The sequence below is a fragment of the Barbus barbus genome, assembly GCF_936440315.1.
Source record: "Barbus barbus genome assembly, chromosome: 5".
Classification (NCBI taxonomy): Eukaryota; Metazoa; Chordata; class Actinopteri; order Cypriniformes; family Cyprinidae; genus Barbus; species Barbus barbus.
In genome coordinates this window covers 15065323-15086917 of record NC_136733.1, presented here as the reverse complement: position 1 = coordinate 15086917, position 21595 = coordinate 15065323, and the positions used below count along the sequence as shown (strand labels likewise).

Here is a 21595-nt window from a genome sequence, read left to right as displayed (position 1 = left end):
CTCGGTTACATACGTAACATTCCCTCTGATAGGTCACTTCAATGCTGTGGTGACATCACCGTATGGGAACGCTATACCATCACGCCTGATGTACCTGAGATAACTGGGATCCGAGGAAAACATCTGCTCAAGCGGAAAGAACCCGAGAGCCAGGAGCCGTCCTCACATGCAGGCTGTAGAATTTGACATAAGTGCTCGGTGAGGATCATCCTGCTGCAGCACATATATCCTCCATAGAAGATCCACTAAGGAAGGCTTGCGACGAAGCCATCTTTCTGCCCTTATGGAATGAGCTCGGATTCCCAAAGGCGACACGAGCCCGCGCGCCACATAGGCTAAGGATATAGCATCAACCAGCCAATAGGACATGCGTTGCTTTGTAACAGCACAACCTTTATTCTTATTCCGAAAACAAATTAACAGCTGGTCGGACTCACGCAATTGGGCTGTACGATCAACATAAATCTTCAGGGCCCTCACAGGACAAATGCTTAGATTTTCTGACGCCAACTCGGTGGGGGAGAAAGCTTCTAAGACCACCTGCTGGAAACAAGAAGGATTCAAAGCAACTTTAGGAATTTAACCAGGCCTTGGTCGCAGCAAAACCTTCACCAATCCTGGTGCGAAGTCTATGCACGAAGGTGAAATAGAAAGAGCTTTTAAATCCCCAGCTCTCTTAAGGGAGGATAAAGCTAACAATAGGACTGTCTATAGAGTCAGGATTTTTTCAGTCACAGTTTCCAAGGGCTCAAACGGATGTCCTGATAGCCCTTGCAATACAACGGACAGATCCCATGATGGAACTCGCGCAGGGCCGCAGCCGTCGTGAACCCTGCATAAATCGCAAGAGCAGGGGATGAGGACCCACTGAAACGCCGTCTACGTACACGTGGTTAGCTGATATAGCTGCCACGTATACATTAAGTGTGGCTGGCGTTACTCCCTCTGAAAAACGACTTTGAAGAAACTCCAGTACTGAAGCGATGGGGCAGTAAGCTGGATCCATATCATGACTCCTACACCAAGTAGTAAACAGTTTCCATTTGAAGGCATATAAACATCTCGTAGAAACCGCTCTGGAATTAATTATAGTCTCGGCAGCCTCCGCTGAAAGACCAGGATATATTAACTCATTCCACTCAGAGGCCACACCCACAGTTTCCATAAATCTGGCTGTGGGTGCCAGATCATTCCCCGTGCTTGCGACAGCATGTCCTGCCTGAGGGTAATCTCCCACGGAGAGCCCTCTAACAGACCGAGCAGTTCTGCAAACCACAGTTGAGTGGGCCACCATGGAGCTACCAGCAGCAGTTGCTCCACACTGTCCGACCATATTCTGGATAGCACCGCTGAAATTAGCCGGATCAGAGGAAAGGCATACAAACTGGTTCTGGGCCATTCGTGGGCTAGAGCATCCAGTCAGAGGGGTGATGGGGTGGTTAGAGAGAACCATAGCGGGCAATGTGTAGTCGTGCTCGACGCGAATAAGTTCTTCCACTACCCCAAATACTTGCCAAATGCAGCTCACCGTTTGAGGGTGCAGCCTCCATTCCCCTTCCTCCAGGCTCTTTCTCGAGAGCATGTCTGCTCCGAAGTTCAGGCGCCCCGGAACGTGAACCGCTCGGATCGACAGAAACCTGTCCTGAGTCCACAGAAGGACCTTCCTCGCCAGCCTGCATCGGGGGCGAGAGCGTAATCCTCCTTGGTGATTCAAATAAGACACAACCGTTGTGTTGTCCGTCCTGACTAATACATGACAGCCGTTCAGCAGTCTTGAAAAATGTTTGGAGAGCTAGAAAGACCGCTAGCAGCTCCAATCTGTTTATGTGCCACCCTCGCTGTGCCTCTGTCCATGTTCCGTGGGCTGGACGTCCTTGACAAACAGATGCGGTGACGTCACCGCAGCATTGAAGTGACCTACGAGAGGGAAGTAACGTTGTATGTTAGATTATTATTACGTAACGCCTGTTTCCAGAACAGCAGGATAGTCGCTCGTTTCTTGGAGAAAAATGACACTTGTCTTTCCAAACCATGTGGAACATAAAATAAGAGACCATAGAAGTGGTTCATAAAACTAATGCACTAATTCTACATCTTCTGAAGACAAACAGTAGCTTTACAAACAGACAAAATATTTTGCAGAGTACATGTCTTCTTGTGAAATCAAAATGGATCATTAAGAACATATAGGCTAATCACGATGTTGCCATAAGTTCAACTTTGCCATTTGCCGTTCTGTCATTTTTGCGTTTATCGCTATCCATGAAGTCAAGTGTCCCTTCACCTCTGATAAACTGTGAATGTTTATGCTTAGGTTCGTTTGTCTAAGGATCTGATGTTTTGTTTACTAATGTTTTTACATAATGATGATTTGGCTCTTTAAGGTTGCAGTAAATCATTGTTTATTAGCATTCAGTTCTTCAGGACACACAAAAAATTGTGTTACTATAATTTTTTTCATAATTATGTTTTTATGACCATAACTGTGCTCAAAAGTATTGTGAGCACAACCCTAAAAAGTTATTTACTATAAACTATAAACTAGCTATATTGTGGTAAAAAAAAAGAAACAAATTTAAGTGCAAATTTTAATAACAGTCAAACAGTGAAATAGAAATATACAACAGTGTTATTCAAATTTAAAAAAAAAGCAAAGAACAACCAAACAAACAAACAAACAATATCTAGATAACATTATTAATCATAAAAGCTAAAATGTGAAACTCAAGGAACTTCAAATGCTTTGGACAATGCTGCATAAAAATATTGTGAACTGCACATATTCCACGCCAGGCATATACAACTTTTTCCCTGCCAGAAATCCTCAGAAATGTCCAGAAACACAAAACTAGGTGTATGGCGAAAATATATTGAGAACTGTAAAATGTTGACCAATCCACTAAATGTTGTCTCAACATTACTATACATATCAGAGCCAGCAGTTCCAGTCTTGACCTTGAGCAGGGCCAATAACGCTCAAGAACACTAGCGTATGAAACTTCATCATAAAAATATCCTTTTACATCATTTAAAACAAGTCTTTATTTTCTGTGTAAAAAATAAAGCAATATGTAAACAAGATCAGTGGTTTTGTTTTTGGTTATGTGCAGTTTTTCACATCAACGTTATCAATACACAAAAAGCCAGATTTGAACCTTCATCTCCAACAAAATTGGCACCAAAATTGGTTTTACACAGAAAGTGAAATAAGGTTTCATGCACATTAAAAGCTCTGCTGAAAATGCCGAACATGTCTGTCATGTTCTTTGTAGCAAGATTGCATATCTAAACAATGTGCCGTTGCATATTAGTGCTTTTTCCCTTCGGTAATTAGCAGTGAAGCTCTATTCACAAGCCCTTTGAACATAAGACCATGACAAGCAGAATAGTGGTTCCCTGTGTTCTGCGTCCTTACTTAGTGCTGGTTGTAAACATTACAGAATGAATATTTCTCTCTCGTTTGGTAAGTTATGAAGTTAAGTGGTTGCCTTCAGAGGGGCTCAGTGGTGGTATGATGTGGTGTTCCAGCGATACCAGGATCTAAGAAAGAGGATCAAATTCATCATTTGTACCTTTTACTGGTTAAGATGGCTGTATGTGTGAAGTAACTTGCTGTGGTTTTACCCTGGGGTGTTGAACGTCTGGTTGACCCCCTGTGCGATCAGTGGACTGGATGTAGTGCACAGAGTGCCGGGGGAGGAGCCTCGACTGGGGCTGCTGGGGGAGGAGCTTGATGACACTGCAGGAACAACAATCAAGTCAAATTTATTTGTATAGAGCTACACACAATACATAGAAGCAGCTTTACAGGAAGTCATACTGTTATATTTGTAATGCCTTCGTGTTCAAGTATTCTTGAAAATATGATTGGATATTGCAGGTGAAAAATCTGAAAAAAAAGATGTTTGTTGAGGCGGCAGCTCAATACTTACCACCACCAGTGGCGAGTGGACTGAATGAACGTGAAGTTGAAGGCTGAAACAGGAAATGAACCAAATTAGTATAATACATATAATATATAAGTATAATATAATATAATGTTTAGAATTGATTTCAAATGGAAAATATTGCCAAATCTCAAATGTTTTATTAAATTTCAACTTTCCTTAAAAACTTCATGTTTGAAACAAGATCTTTCTTTATCCATGTTGAACCAGAGATTATTAGTAAGAAGACTTGATAGTCACCATTTAGGCTGTACTGTTATGACAGTGTGTCACATTTGCCTTATGGATCATGTTCTACTGTTTTGGAAAATTTTAAAAATGATTGCTCAGACTCACCAGACGAGGGTTGTAGTTGTGAGACTTCATAGGTGAAGCGGAGATGGGGCAGTATATCCTCTTCTCTTTCTGCCGCCGGTTGCAGAACCAAACCCGCACTACTTCCTTCTCCATGGATAGCTGCTCTGAGATGAGTGTGATCTCTTCAGAGTTGGGTTTTGGGTTCTGTTTGGGGTAGAAAGTGTGTTTATGTATCACAGGCTGCAGGGGGCATTGCAAGCAAACTGCTGCCTTTTGTCATCGCTGAATGAAAAAGATTTTGTTACACCATGTGGTGCAGGTTAGCGTTACCTGTCTTGAGCAAAGCTTTCTAAATCTTAAAACAGTTTAGGATTAAACCTCCACAAATTTGATGATTTTTTTCTTTAAGTGATAGATTATAACTGATACAAAATTACACTTCCTTACAATAAATTATCAAATTAATAAAAAAATGTATCCCTTTCCAAATCAAAAATCATTCTTCTTGCTCATTCTGTATTAATCAAATGCTCTCTGGAATGTGATTGTCCCTCTCCCTAATGAATTCCGTCTGACATGACTAGCAATAAAAACAAGTAAATAATAAATCATGGTCATATGCTGTAAATGAGGGCCTGAAGCATCTGAAAATAAGTAAAAACTGCAAATTCCACATCAGGGTTATCATATAGCTAAAACCTTAAAATGCTACATGGAATAAAATAAACTAAACAAAACATAAATAAAATAAAATAACCTTAAACATTTTTGGCAAGGCAACATTTCTCACTTTTGTTTAGTATAACTACATGTACTAAAATAAGTAACAAGTAACTATAAGTAAAAATGAGTAACTAAAAAAAAGTAATATATATAATATACATATAGACACATGTATAATAATAATATATAACACACACACACCTGCAAAAATAATAAAAATGACAAAACTAAATTAAAATGAAAGCAGAAAATATAATTATAAAACCTAATTTAAAATAGTAATAAAAATATAATAGTATCTCAATAAAACTAAAATAACACAGACTCACGTCTAAAAAGCGTTTCTCTAGTGTGAGTTTGATGTTAGTTTCTATGCTTGTTCTCTTTTTCCTCTTCCTTCCATAACCCTCCATAAGAGGAGGTAGGGTGGTGGGGTTGGTCATGGTGTCGGATGGTGAGTTCTCTGAGAGGGCAGAGAAGGTTTAAGATTAAGATGGCAGGTATTTGCAGCCCACAAAAGCCTTCTGATGCTAAGAGAGAAACCATTAGTCAGTTCTGTCCACGAGAGGGCAGCAGCACATACCTGCATCACTCAGCCACTTCTCCAGCAGGGGCTTGAGCTTGCACATGTTTTTGAAGCTAAGATTGAGAGCCTCAAAGCGTGAGATGGTAGTCTGACTGAAGTCATTTCCATACAGCTTTCCCATGGCCAGCCCCACATCACCCTGCGGCCACAACAGACATGAGTTTGAGAACTGGGTTAGGTTCACAACAGGGATGGCCAACATTGAGTATCACAATTGTTGGCTTCTTTTCAGTTTAAATATGAGTTTCTAAGATCCACAGACATTTGAAATTACAGGAAAAGTTATATAACAGAAACAACATTTATTATATATATATATACACACACACACTGCTGCTCAAAAGTTTGGGATCAGTAAAATTGTTTATGTTTTTTAAAGAAGTTTCTTCTGCTCATCAAGGCTGTATCTATTTGATCAAAAATACAGGCAAAAAACTGTTATTTTGTGAAATATTATTGCAATTTAAAATAACAGTTTTCTCTTTTAATTTACTTCAAAATATAATTTATTTCTGTGATGCAGCGCTGAATTTTCAGCATCATTACTCCAGTCTTCAGTGTCACATGATCCTTCAGAAATCATTCTAATATGCTGATTTATAATCAATGTTGGAAACCGTTGTGCTGCTTCATACTTTTTTTGGGACCTGTGATACTGTTTTAGGATTCTCTGATTAATAAAATGTTAAAAGGAACAGCAATATTATAACAATTTGTGTTATAATATACAATGCTATTCAAAAGTTTGGGGTCAGTACATTTTTTTTCTTTCTTTTTTTATTTTAAAGAAATTAATACTTTTATTCAGGAGGGATGTGTTAAATGAATAAAAAGTCATAGTAAAGACTTCTTAGAAAAGATTGTTATGAGTTTGAGAACATATCATAACAATGCTGAACAAATGCTGCTCTTTTTTAACTTTGTATTCATCAAAGAATCAAAGAAAAAAGTATCACATGTTATATTCATAACAATATGAAGCAGCACAACTGTTTCAAGACTCATAATAAATCAGCATATTAGAATGATTTCTGAAGGATCATGTGACACTGAAGTAATTACTGGAGTAATGATGCTGAAAATTCAGCGCTGCGTCACAGAAATAAATTCTGTTTTAAAGTATATTCAAATAGGAAACCAATATCTTTTTTACAGCCTTGATGAGCAGAAGAGACTTCCTTAAAAACATTAAAAATCTTACTGATCCCAAGCTTAAATATATTATATATAAATAAATATTACAGAAAAGGTAATAAAATATCAATAATAAAAAACGGTCACAATATACTTGAATTTTGTTGGCCTGACAAACATAAAGACATCATAAACTTTGGCTACATATGTTTTTATATTTACTGAATAAACACAAAGCATGTCGTAATCCAGAAAAATAGAAGTAAACAAAATGAAATGTATTTAAATTAAATGGTGACTCTGTAGACTGAAAAATACATATTTCCCATGTGATGTGTTGTTGTGCAAAATTAAATGTATTAATAAAAAATACTTACAGTGGTTATCATGAATTTATTTAAATAGTATTCTATTTTAATTCTACTTCCTAAAATTCAAATTTGAATTACAATTCTGCATCATGACAATTCACTTAACTTAATTTTTTAATTATTATTTACTTGATAATTTTAAGGCAAGGGGTCTCCTCAATTGTTTTAAGTTAAGTCAACTTATCACTTTTTACAGAATTTAAAATGCATTCTCAATTTAGTTCTGCTGCTGATATTTATACCTTATAATCTATTTTCAAATAGAGATGTGTTGAAAAAAGAGAATAATAAATGAAAATATGTTCATATAAATGGGAAATCAATTATTAAAGAGATAAAGATCCTTGATTAAATAAATAAAAAAACTATAAAATATACAGCTAGTTAGAGTTCTAAAATCAGGCACATTCTTACCTGAGTGAAGCCGAGTTTGATGCGTCTCTGTTTGAAGGCTTTAGCAAACTGCTCGAGTTCCTCCAGGTCATTGGGTTCATCTTGAGGTGATCCCACATGTTTAGGCACCTGTAAGTGAGACATGTCCAGGTGTCCGTCCATAGAGGACCCGGCCAGACCTGACCTGCCCATTGCCTTTTGAGAAAATGAAAACTGTTAGAGTCTAGGTAATCAGTTGTTATCATTTTTGTTTGCTTACATGGTATTTGTCTTATTGTCTAGTTCTTTATTTTTGTTTATTTTATTAATGCCCTCTCTTTTGTGTTTTCCTTTTCTCATGCCCATAAAAAGTAACCTGGTGTTATACATTATGCCAATGGTAATACCATATTTTTGCACTACCAATCAAATGTTTGCCCAAATTTATAGTTCTCTTTTTTAAATGTTTTTTTAAATATATGTTGTTTTAATGAAACTAATGAAATGGCAAAACACAACAAAATTACTAAAGCGTTCACATTAAAATGCAAATAGAAAATATTTTTAAAAATTAATAAAAAGGTAATAGTACTACAATACACTGTTTAAAAATAATTAAATAAAACTGGGGTTACAAATGAAAGTTACTCTTGATTTGTTTCATATTATTTGGTCATTATATAATCCCCATTTGTTATATTTCATAGTGTTGAGGACTTTTTAAAATATATACAGTGCCCTCCAAAAGTATTGGAACAGTAAGGCCAATTCCTTTATTTTTGCTGTAGACTGAAAACATTTGGGTTTGACATCAAAAGATGAATATGAGATGAGAGATTAACATTTCGGCTTTTATTTACAGGTATTTTCATCTGGATCAGAAAAGCAACTTAGAAGATAGCACCTTTTGCTTGAACCCACCCATTTTTCATGTGAGCAAAAGTATTGGATCATGTGACTGACAGGTGTGTTTTGTTGGCCTGGTGTGTCCTATTAATTGATTATTCAAACAATAAATAGCACTGAATGTCTGCACTCAGTTTCAGATCTGTGCAGACTACATTTGTAGTTAGTTAGACGTGTAACCAACATGAAACCCAGAGAGGTGGCTATGGGTGAAAAACGAGCAATTGTGAAGCTGAGAGAAGATGAAAAATCAATCAAACCATTGCACAAACACTGGCAATAGCAAGTACAAACCACTGGTGTACTAAGTAACACACCTCAAACGGGTAGATCAAGGAAAACATCTGCAGTTGATGACAGAAACATTTATTTATTTATTTATTTAGTCATTTAGCAGACGCTTTTATCCAAAGCGACTTACATAAGAAGCAATCAAAACCAACAAAAGAGCGACGTGCAAGTGCCATTACAAGTCTTGGTTAGCCTAACGCAGTACAGATAATTATTTTTATTATTGTTATTTTTTAATAAAAAGACATAGATAAAATACAATTAGAATAGAGAGTGCTAGAGTTAGAGGGTCAAGTAAAGATGGAACAGATGAGTTTTTAGCCGTTTCTTGAAGATGGGTAAGGATTCGGCTGCTCAGATCGAGTTGGGCAGGTCATTCCACCAGATGGGAACAGTTAATGAAAAAGTCCTTGAAAGTGTTTTTCTGTGTCTTTGGGATGGTACAATAATTCGTTGTTCACTTGAAGAACGCAAGCTTCTAGAGGGCACATAAGTCTGAAGTAAAGAATTTAGGTAAAGGGGAGCAGAGCCAGTGGTGGTTCTGTAGGCAAACATTAATGCCTTGAATTTAATGCGAGCAGCTATTGGTAGCCAGTGCAAATTGATGAACAGAGGAGTGACGTGCGTTCTTTTCGGCTCATTAAAGATTACATTGTGAACATTGTGACAGCTGTAAAGAAAGACCCTAAAACAACTGTTAGTGACATCAGCAACAACCTCCAGAGAGCAGGAGTGAAGGTATCACAATCTACTGTTCGCAGAAGACTTCATAAACAAAAGTACAGAGGCTACACCAGAAGATGCAAACCACTCATTAGCAAGAAGAATAGGAGACGAGCCTCAAAAATTCTGGGACAAGGTTTAATGGACTGATTTTATGGACCAAAGTGATGGAAAGGCTAAAGTTTGGAGAAAGAAAGGATCTGCTCATGATCCCAAACATACAAGCTCACCTGAAACACGGTGTACACAGGTGTACATTATAGTACACATTACACAAGTAATGTAATGGCTTGGGCTTTCATCACTTCTTCTGGGACAGGCTCATTAATCTTCATTAATAATGTAACACTTGATGGCAGCAACAAAATTAACTCCGAAGTCTACAGAAATATTTTGTCTGATAATTTACAAAAAGATGCAACCAAACTGATTGGGAGATCCTTCATCATGCAGCAAGATAATGACCCAAAACATAGTGCCAAAACAACAAAGGAGTTCATCAGGGGCAAGAAGTGGAAGTTTTAGACTGGCCAAGTCAATCTCCACACTTAAACCCTGTAGAGTATGCATTTTACCTTCTAAAGATGAGACTGAAGGGAGTAACCCCCAAAAACTGAAAGAGTTTGGTGATGTCAATGGGTCACAGACTTGATGCAGTTATTGAAAGCAAAGGATCTGCAACTAAATATTAAGTCTTTTTCACTTTAATCTATGTTAATTCTATCTGTTCCAATACTTTTGCTCACATGAAAAATGGGTGAGTTCAAACAAAAGGTGCCATCTTCTAAGTTGTGTATCAGATCCAGATGAAAATACCTGTAAATAAAAGCTGAAATGTTAATCTCTCATCTCATATTCATATTTTAATGTCAAACCCAAATGTTTTCAGTCTACAGCAAAAATAAAGGAATTGGCCTTACTGTTCCAATACTTTTGGAGGGCACTGTATATATGTATATATATATATATATATATATATATATATATATATATATATATATATACAGTATATATACTGTATATATAATAGTAATGGTGAAGAATGAAAAGTTTTTGGTTGTTTAATTTATTTATTTGCAATTGAAAGTAATCAAGCATTAGGGCTGTGATGTACCTGAGGAGTGAGTGTGAGACCAGGCTGGTGCGGTAGGAGTCCTGTCTGGGACTGGGATGGCAAGGAAAGCAGATTGGGCTGCAGCAGTGCTGTAAAAACAGTAATTAAATATGTTTAAACTGTAGTTACAACAGACAAACAGAATATTCTCTTGGAATGCAAACTGATGAGCAGCATTATCCCTAATATGACCCAGTGACCCAGTACATTCACTGACCTTGGTGTCCTGATTGGGCCTGTGAGAGGAGAAATGATGAAGGAGAGGACAGGTGAGATCCAGGCATCAGGACTAGTTGGGGCAGAGGGTGCAGGGAGGGCAGCTCCTAAAAAACACCAATGATCAGCCATATTTCACCACAATTCTTCTTTGTGTAAACTTTGCAGGATTGAATCCCACAAAAACATTCTCAGGACACATTTTGTCCAGAACAAAAACAGAAAAGAAAGAAAACATATTTTGCATAAAGTCATCATAGTTTTTGCATTAAGATGTTTTTCATTATGACATCATTTTCAAGACAGTTAAGCACATTTCCCCAAAAATCTCATTACCCTAATGATTTTTGCTTTTGTTTTTAATTTACATTATTCTTAATGGTTATATTTATTAGATTCTATTTTGCTGTATTAACACAATTCATTTAATTTTAATAATTAATTTAAAGCATTATAAATACAAGACAGTGAAATAATAATATACTAAATATACTTAAATAATAACTAATATATACTAATATATACAGTGGTGTGAAAAAGTGTTGGCCCCCTTCCTGATTTTTAATTTTTTGGCATATTTGTCACACTTTAATGTTTCAGATCATCAAACAAATTTAAATATTAATCAAAGATAACACAAGTAAACACAACATGCAGTTTTTGAATGAAGTTGTGTTTACTTGTGTTATCTTTGATTAATATTTAAATTTGTTTGATGATCTGAAACATTAAAGTGTGACAAATATGCCAAAAAATAAAAAATCAGGAAGGGGGCCAACACTTTTTCACACCACTGTACATTAGTGCTGTCAAACGGTTAATTGCAATATATATATTGCGATTAACCGTTTGACAGCACATCTCAAAAAAATTGTATATCATGAAAAAGTTCATTTTTTCATGTAATTTATTTCAAAAAGTGAAACACATATATTTTAGATTCATTACATGTAAAGTAAAACATTTAAACAGTTTTTTTGTTTTAATTTTGATGATTAGAGCTTACAGCTCATGAAAGTGAAAATCAGTAAGTGAAAAAGTGAAAAATCAGTATCTCAAAATATTAGAATATTTACATTTGATTTGATTTGAGGGTAAGTCACAGAGGGTCATTACTGAAAGGGGTGGCTGTTTACAGAGTGCTGTATCAAAGCATATTAAATGCAAAGTTGACTGGAAGGAAGAATTTGGGTAGGAAAAGGTGCACAAGCAACAGGGATGACGCAAGCTTGAGAATACTGTCAAGCAAAGCTGATTCAAACTCTTGGGAGAGCTTCACAAGGAGTGGACTGAAGCTGGAGTCAGTGCATCAAGAGTCACCACGCTCAGACGTCTTCAGGAAAAGGGCTACCAAGCCACTTCTGAACCAGAGACAACACCAGAAGCGTCTTACCTGGGCTGTGGAGAAAAAGATCTGGACTGTTGTTCAGTGGTCCAAAGTCCTCTTTTCATTTCATTTGGAAATCAAGGTCCCAGAGTCTGGAGGAAGAGTGGAGAGGCACAGAATCCATGTTGCTTGAAGTCCAGTGTGAAGTTTCCACTGTCAGTGATGATTTGGGGTGCCATGTCATCTGCTGGTGTTGGTCCACTGTGTTTTCTGAAGTCCACAGTCAACGCAGAACCAGGAAATTTTAGAGCACTTCATGCTTCTTTCTGCTGACAAGCTTTATGGAGATGCTGATTTCATTTTCCAGCAGGACTTGGCACCTGCCCACACTGCCAAAGCTACCAAAAGCTGGTTCAATGACCATGGTGTTACTGTGCTTGATTGGCCAGCAAACTCGCCTGACCTGAACCCCATACAGAATCTATGGGGTATTGTCAAGAGGAAGATGAGAGACACCAGACCCAACAATGCAGATGACCTGAAGGCCTCTATCAAAGCAACCTGGGCTTCCATTACACCTGAGCAGTGCCACAGGCTGATTGGCTCCATGCCACACCGCATTGATGCAGTAACTCATGCAAAAGGAGGCCCAACCAAGTATTGAGTGCATAGAAATGAACATACTTTTCAGAAGCCTGACATTTCTGTTTAAAATATCCTTTTTTTATTGATCTTATGTAATATTCTAATTTTCTGAGACACTGAATTTTGGGTTTTCATTCTCTGTAAGCCATAATCATCAAAATTTCAAGAAATAAAGGCTTGAAATATTTCACTCTATGTGTAATGAATCTATATAATATATGGGTTTCACTTTCTGAAATGAGTGACATAATATTTTTTCATGATATTAAATTTTTTTTAGATGTACCTGTGTGTGTGTATGTATATATATATATATATATATATATATATATATATATATATATATATATATATATATATATATATATTAGGGATTAGGGATGCACCGATACCACTTTTTCCAGTACTCGCCCGATACCGATACTTTTATTTTTTGGTACTTGCCGATACAGAGTACCGATGCTGATATTTTCATTGCATTTGTACATTTTTTAAATATTGGGTACAGAAACCAAAAGAGTATGTATAATGTTAATTGGTTAACTTCATTTATCAAATAAATACAGTCAAACCAAAATTTATTGAAACACCTTTAAAATTTCTCACATTATCACGGTTTATTATAGGAAAAGGGTTATAGTTTAGAAAATGGTAATAAAATATGACAAGAACTCAAGAGTAAAACTGTGTCTGAACAAATTCAGCTTGATAATGTAAGATAACTTTGATAGAAAGGTACATAATGGATTACAATCAACCAAAAATTATTCAGACAGCTGTTAGTATGACAATATTTACACAGCTATCAATACTCTGTTGGGCCTCCCTTAGCCTTAATGACAGCCTGTATAGTCTCCTAGGCATGCTGTAAACCGGGTTCATGCAAACCTGAACTTCAGTTTTTTTCCCAGACTCGGTCTGAATAATTTTTTTGTCCCAAATTTGTATCAATTTTACTGGTAGTCCACTGTATGAAGAATTTTTGTTTATAATATGTCACAGTTTACTTTATTTTGATTTGACTGTATAATATCTTCTATTTATTTTCACACTTATGCCCATTAAAATGTATTTTACAAGTTTTTGTTACTTTCAGTGTTAATTTTTTTGCTGTATGGTACATCATCTTTAATTTAATAGCATTAGAGCTGCTCCATTGCAGCGGCTCAGTACTGTAATTACGCGTTTTGCTGTAATAATGCAGGGAACCACTCGTTATAAATCTCCTAACTGTGATATTTTCAGAAATAAAAGTTGCTTTTTTTCATCTGAAACGTGCTGCAATTTATATTCGAAAGCCACTCATATAATGCTTAATCACTCATGAAGCAAGCAAAACACGCAACGTGCGCACGTATTTGTACTGGTGCAGAACGAGGACAAGTACAGAATAGCGCATAGGCTAGTTTCACTTTCGCCAGAATGTCGTGTATGCTTAAGGTTGAAAATAAATGATGGTTTATAGTGAATACCCCTATAAATTGTCTTATATTTACGTTACATTTAGTTTTAAGCCAAATGATGCGTGTGCCAAGTGAGCGAACACCAATAAAGATCACACAACAGAAGTGCGCGCACGCTCTCTCTCTCTCCCTCCCTCCCTACCGTTAAGTAACTCGTGTATTGTTTTACTTACTTGTTTTTGACATATCCGACCGAACTACAAACTATCCAGTGATGTCTGTGAGAAAGGGATATTCACTCGACGAGCTCGCGCATCTGCGCCGCCGCGCGCTCAATCCACTCAGCGTGCTTTGCTTAGCCCATCAGCTCGCGCACATCAGCTATACAGGCGAATGCTGAATGTTTAATACTGAATGTTTAACATTAATTCCATTGCATGCATATACTTCGTAGACATCCTTAATCTCTAATAACTCCATTCTGCTGTCTGTTGTTCTGTTGTCTGTATTTCTTTGTCTGAATATGGCACTTATCACATGCTGTGTGGTATCGGCGTTTGGTATCGAGAAAAACATTTATTTCATAATGAAATTTACCCCCATTTTAAATTCTTATTATCCAATGAAAGGTTAGATTTTTGTCAATTTTTTAAACAAAAGATCAAATAGATTAACAATGCAGATTAATTTTCACAGCCTTCTTTGATCATATTTACCAGGGGTGCCGATATTTTTGGCCATGACTGTATGTATATATATATATATATATATATATATATATATGTGTGTATATATATATATATATATATATATATATATATATATATATATATATATATATATATATATATATGCATGTATATAAATTAATTGCATTAGATAATTTAATGTATTTAAATCATTATAAATTAAAGAAATATATCACCCAAAAATTAAAATTTTGTCATCATTTACTCTCCCTCATGGCGTTCCAAAACTGTATGAGTTTCTTTCTTATGTTGAACACAAAAGATCATATTCTGAAGAATTTTGAGTAACCAAACAGTTGTTGGTCCCCATTGATTTCCATAGTAGGGAAGGAAATACCAAGTGAATAACCAACACTCTCTCCACCCTCAATACCACGACTGAGGTGAGACCCTTGAGCAAGGCACTGAACCCCCAACTGCTCCCCGGGCGCCACAGCATTGGCTGCCCACTGCTCCAGGTGTATGTTCACTACTGTGTGTACACTTCGATGGGTTAAATGCAGAGCACAAATTCCGAATATGGGTCACCATACTTGGCCACACACCAGTTTCCTTTTTCCTTTCCTAATACATAAGAAAGAAACTCACACAAGTTTGGAACGACATGAGTGTGAGTAAATGATGACAACATTTTTCTTTTAAAGACTAACAAAGACTATAAAGTTTTATAAATACTTGAATAATAATTTTGATAAATATTTAATATATAGCTTTTTCTCATAAATACTTGAATAACACAATACATATTTAATATTTATATATTGAAATTGAATTGCATTAGATTATATTTTACTGGATTTTAGGAATTTATTCAAATAATTATAAATGAAAGGCAATTAACAAATACTACCAAGATTTATAAATACTTGAATAATAAAATAAATAAATAAATAAATACAATAAATAAATGTTTCTCATAAAATTTATTAAAATAAATTATTCTCATAAATGAAGCATTTTAAAATTAATTTAAGTGTTGCTTAACTGTTATTAAAGTAGTACTGTTACAGGTGCTTACTGTTACTAAGTCTATTCAATTGCAAAACATATTTTTGTTTCATTTGATTATTTTTGTGCAAAATATATAACCCGAACGTGCTCTTGATGGATTTCATGACTCCCTATGACTGTGTTTATAAGAATGTACCCCAGTAAGCTGGCCTCCAGTCACCGGGGATCCCTGAGTTAGGTGGCATGTCTTGTGTGACGATCCAGAATGAGGTGAATCATTCAGGTTCTCAGTCTTAATCTGCACATGAAACAAAGACTTTGTTAGTCAACACAAACCCGGTGAACATTTCACAATGTGGAGCTGTTCACTGCAGTGTTTTGGTCCTCAGGCATGTGTGTTTGTGTGTGTATACACGCTCTTTGTGTGCACTCGGAGACCAGTAAGGCTGCTGGACTCGTTCTGCCGGAGAGGGCCTTTAACAAACATTCCTTCCCTTCCCGCAGGCACAGTATGCAAATGCCCTCACAAGCCTGAAGCTAGTTCCTGTGCACAAAACTTTTTACTGTCCTCAACACTAGATTGTATGACAGGCTGATCTGATGAACTAATGAAGTATTATTGCTCAAATATCTCACATACTGTAACACTAGAAAACTTTCGTAAATTTTCAAGCTGTTTGCCCTTGAACTCTGGAGTTTCTCTTCATAAGAGGAGCAATGAGCTGCTCTAAATAGCAAAACAGTTGTTTACAGATGATGACTATTAAGTAAAACATTGTTTGCACTCACTTGTCTGTTGAAGTCAATGCCGTTTTGTTCAATGCCTGGAAAATGAAAAGATAATGACACTGAGAGATATGCATTAACATTCAAACCGCCTCCTACTGGATCCAGCTAATTTCACAAAACATTTTAATTTTTATTTAAACTTTTATTATGATTTCTTTTAAAGGGTGTTCATCATAAGACCTATAATGGAACATACCATAAAAACAAACTCCCAAATGTTCCATTAAACTGAGCGAGGAGGTTTAGTCAGGGGTTCAAAGGTCGTCAATACCAGGTAATCTCTCTTCATTTGAAATTCAAATCCGTCTCTATGAGGCCGTGGTTAGAACGGCACTCACTCACTCCACAATATGGAAATCTACCCTTCTCCTGAGCCAAACTTCCAGTATGGAAATAATCAGATCATGCAAATGAGTTTCCATGGCAACCTTTAGAGGCCTTCAAATTTGAATACTTACAGACCTCCAGGTGCATCTCTTACACTCACTATTTCTCTCTCTCTCTCGGACACAATTTTAAATAAAATAATAATAATATGATTATAAAACCTGCTGTAACCTGTTCTTTGTATTTTAATGACATCATATAATTTTAAAATACTGGTTTAGAGTCATCCAGTCATGTGTTTGCACAAAAATTATGATACTGTTTTTTAAAATGATTAAATTAAAAAAAAAAGATTACTGGAGTATATTTTACAAGAAAATACTTTTTCAGTCTGTTTTAATCTATAGTCAAAAAGTAAGCCTTTTTTGTAATTAATTTATAAGCAATTTCTAAATGAAAATAGTGTCTTTGCATTTCCAAAATAATATAATAAAATGTCCTCAAACTTAAACATAAAAAAAAAGATTTAGATATAAATATACTTCAGTAGTGTTCAGGTAGGGTTTATGTAACAAGACTATTTGTAAACATGAACAGCATTTTTCATTCAATCCAAATATTTGTAGTTATCACACGACCTGATGGGACATCTGATAGGTCTAACCTTAACCTTAATCCATACTCAAACAATTCACACCATAGAGGTGATGGAACATAAATGAAATATATATTTAACATTCGGTGACAATACTCTGCTCTCTCTGAATTGTCATTTCTCTCACGTTCCTCATTTGAAGAAGACGGTTCCGTACAGAAGCCATTGTAAGCAGACCATGATTCAGTACCGCCTGAGGCTATGAGCGCTTCATTGCAAACAAACTGCCACATACATCCTGGTAGACTTCTCATCCATCAGCCTGCGCTCATCACGCACCTGATGAGCTCAACTCAACATACGTTGCAAGAAAAACCTTTTTTTTTATAAGTACAAAAACATGGGGAGGCAAATAAAATTGAAATACTAAAATTTAGAGTTCACCACCTAAAAATGGTTGGCACAAAGCCACTTGCACAGACTTTCATGCCTGAGAGCGTGACCAGTGTCCCATCAACACAAAGAGTTAAACTTTTGGTCATAACCACAAACGGTTATTGTGAAGAAGCCCAGTGGCAGTTCGTGAAATGATGATCCTCATTTCGAAGGAATGTAAAACTGAATCACAAACACTGTACTGTACAGTATCAAAAAAGACTCAGTAAAAGTGAACCATTTGTGAAAAAATTACCTTAAAAAAAAATTCACCTTTGGATTTCACTGAAAGCAGTGAAAAGATTTAAAATATTTAAGAATATAATCACATCATATTTGTAATGTAGAAAATAATATTTAACATTTACATGTATTTAAACATTTTAAAATATTTTACTTATTGCAGTCTGCTTCAAGACACACACTTGATGCTATTTTACAACATTAAAAAGCATCATCAGAAAACTATAATTAGCATATAATTGATTACATATTTGTGATGTTATTTACATTCAAATGTCACCATACATTAGTCAAGAGGTCATTTTACAATTTCATGGCAATTGACAATATTCCAGAGAGTGAAAAGTCTCCTTACCAGCTTGTTCATGCTGAGATTCTGTCTGTCCAACAGCCTCTCTGCTCATCTTAATATCTGTAATGATAAATACAGCTGATTTTCCTACAGGATCACAACTTTATGCAGACACTGGGGCAATTCATGCCATGGCCCAGCCAGTAAAATGATCTTGAGGTTTATTCTAATGTGTCCAGCTTTCAAATGGTCTCCTTTATGTAAAGGGCTTGTTGTAATATTCATAAGAGCAAGGGTATCCCCATTCACCACAATCACTCTGTCTCTCCACCCTAATCTCTTCTAGTCAAAAACATTTAAATCTGCCAATATAGAGAGCTGTGAACAGGTACAATGCAAAACAATATGATTCCACAAAACGGTCACTGCTTGAGAAGAGAGCAGGCATCTGGGAGACAAAGTTTGGTATTTTAGATAAAAACTTTGAGGAGTAACTTACATCTACACTTACCTTACAGCAGGAAAGCCCCACGGATCCAGGCTCTGTAGATTATATCCCTGCGTCTGTGGTGCTTTTCTCAGGTCTTCGATGATGAACTGAGTGAACCTTTCTCAAAAAGGTTCAGAGAAACACATTTAGCAAAGTGAGTTAGTAGAAGAGCATTCACCTCTTCAGTATCCCACACCAGCCGATTTGCATAAGGCCCTCGGTGTGTCCTATCCAGACTCTGACTTTTTGCATAAAACAACAATAGGTAGACAGCAAACTTCGAAAAGCTTGAGAATAAGAGCATGCGTGCAACTCTGCCTGTGTCTATGTACACTGGCAAACTTAAAGTGTGCTTGGTCTTTGATTGAACATAGCTCTATTTATTCAAATACATCACTGTGCATAAAGGCTGGAATTATGATTGTTCTTTTCACTAATCTATATAAGAGAACAGTTTTGACTGAAGTTACATAGCTACATTGCCAAAGTGATGTGATGTTTTTAAACTTTTGTCGAATGTAATATTTTTTCTTAATTTTTTTTTTCCAAGCATAGCCTATATCTCAGAAGTGTGCCTCATTATTCTGGCATTAAAATGGTAACAGTTCATTTCACAACAGAGATCAAGAGACTGTTTCTCTAGCCAGAGATCCGTGGAGATTTTGTATCCGCCACACTATTCCAGTGAATTAGCCCACTAGGTTTCCCATGACAGCACGATGTGAAGGGGTGTATTACTGTTACAGTTTGGAAGTCTTGACTGATTTCCGATAAACAGCCCTGTCGAACAGTTCGTTTGAATGAACCGATTCAAATGTAAAAAGCATATATTATTTACATTTGTTTAGATACATTTTTGTATAGTAGGCTATATGAAATTTATTCCAATGAAGTTGATGACAATACGTTATAATAATATCCATGTCAAATGCGTTCCATGTGTCATTTTACTGCATTTCGGAGATTTCATGACAACTAAACGTTTATCCTAAAGTAAAAACGTTAACACTGCCAGAGTAACATCGGTGAGCTAATGCAGTAAGTGTGCACAGCTGCGCTTGGTTTGTCGCGGATGACAGAGCGTGTGTTTGTGCAAACGTGTGTAAACTCCACCTCTACATTCACGAATTAACCACGTTACGTTAATAAGTTGTAACTTTACCTTCTAAAGCTTAATTTTACTGTCACGCCATCCAGAGTGAACACAGCCTAACAGAAGACTTACACTAGAGGGCAGTATTCAACTGAGGGACTCACATGCAACTATTACAGAAAGTTCAAACACTCGCTGATGCTGAAAGGCCATGCATTAAGAGCCTTCAGAAGCTACAGAAGATACTTACATGTTTTCCAGAAGACAAATTAAGTTAAATCTTCAAATTCAAAAAGTTTCCACGTCCCGGCTCTTAATGCATGGTTTTTCCTTCTGGAGCATCAGTGTTTGAACTTTCTGTAATAGTTGCATGTGAGTCCCTCAGTTGTCCTCATTGTGGAAAGATGAATCTCAAAACCAAACGGTCATTGTTGGAAAGGGTTCAAATACACAAAAATGCTGGAAAACCAAAGAATTTGTGGGACCTGAAGGATTTTTCTGAAGAACAGCAGGCAGTTTAACTGTTCAGGACAAACAAGGGACTCTTGAACAACTATCACTAAACAAAAAAAAAACAACAACACAGCTTTGTATCGTTCAGGTAACAACGCAGTATTAAGTATAAAGTGTATGTAAACTTTTGAACGGAGCCATTTTTATAAATTCAGCTATTATTTTATCTTGTGGACTATATGTAAACATCTTTTATGTGAAATATCTGGTCAGTACTAAATAAAAAATAACATGCATTTTGTATGATCCCTCGTATTTTGGTTAAATAATTACAATTTTGCAGATTCTGAAAGTGCATGTAAAGTTTTGACTTCAACTGTATATATATATATATATATATATATACTCACCGGCCACTTTATTAGGTATACCTGTTCAATTGCTTGGTAACACAAATTGCTAATCAGCCAATCACATGGCAGCAACTCAATGCATTTAGGCATCTAGATGTGGTGAAGAAGACATGCTGAAGTTCAAACCGAGCATCATAATGGGGAAGAAAGGGGATTTAAGTGACTTTGAACGTGGAATGGTTGTTGCTGCCAGACGGGCTGGTCTGAGTATTTAAAAAACTGCTGATCTACTGGAATTTTCACGCAAATGGTCAGAAAAAAAGAAAATATCCAGTGAGCGGCAGTTGTGTGGATGAAAATGCCTTGTTGATGTCAGAGGTCAGAGGAGAATTGCCTTTCTATCATCTCTAACCGACTGGTTAGAGATGATAGAAAGGCAACAGTAACTCAAATAACTTGGGTGTTTTGAAAGGCGCCATTTAAAATAAATAAATAAAATAGAATGCATTATTATTATTATTATTAAATAACCACTCATTACAACCAAGGTAGGCAGAATAGCATCTCTGAACGCACAACACGTCGAACCCTGAACCATATGGGCTACAGCAGCAAAAGACCACACCGGGTGCCGCTCCCGTCAGCTAAGAACAGAAAACGGAGGCTACAATTCGCACAGGCTCACCAAAATTGGACAATAGAAGATTGGAAAAAACGTTGCCTGGTCTGATGAGTCTTGATTTCTGCAACGACATTAAGAAGGTAGGGTC

The 21595-nt window shown here is 36.3% G+C and overlaps 1 protein-coding gene across 3 annotated transcripts; it reads right to left on the bottom strand.

The window, feature by feature from the left end:
• Positions 1-2387: 2387 nt before the first annotated feature.
• LOC306869798 (POU domain, class 2, transcription factor 3L-like) lies at positions 2388-19277 on the bottom strand. 3 transcript variants are annotated; one of them, XM_079416712.1, is made up of 13 exons: positions 18948-19277; positions 18500-18556; positions 16545-16579; positions 15952-16053; positions 10682-10787; positions 10465-10553; positions 7473-7646; positions 5551-5692; positions 5297-5430; positions 4284-4448; positions 3933-3975; positions 3625-3739; positions 2388-3540 (listed from the first exon to the last, which is right to left on the bottom strand). In XM_079416712.1, exons 2-13 carry the CDS (start codon positions 18546-18548, stop codon positions 3501-3503), a joined length of 1194 nt encoding a protein of 397 aa, XP_079272838.1. In that variant the 5' UTR covers positions 18549-18556; positions 18948-19277; the 3' UTR covers positions 2388-3500. The 3 variants fall into 3 exon arrangements, with proteins under 3 accessions (XP_079272838.1, XP_079272839.1, XP_079272840.1); XM_079416713.1 differs by lacking the exon at positions 18948-19277 and having other exon boundaries at positions 18500-18667; XM_079416714.1 differs by lacking the exons at positions 15952-16053; positions 16545-16579; positions 18500-18556; positions 18948-19277 and adding an exon at positions 14289-14389.
• Between the last annotated feature and the right edge of the window lie 2318 nt (positions 19278-21595).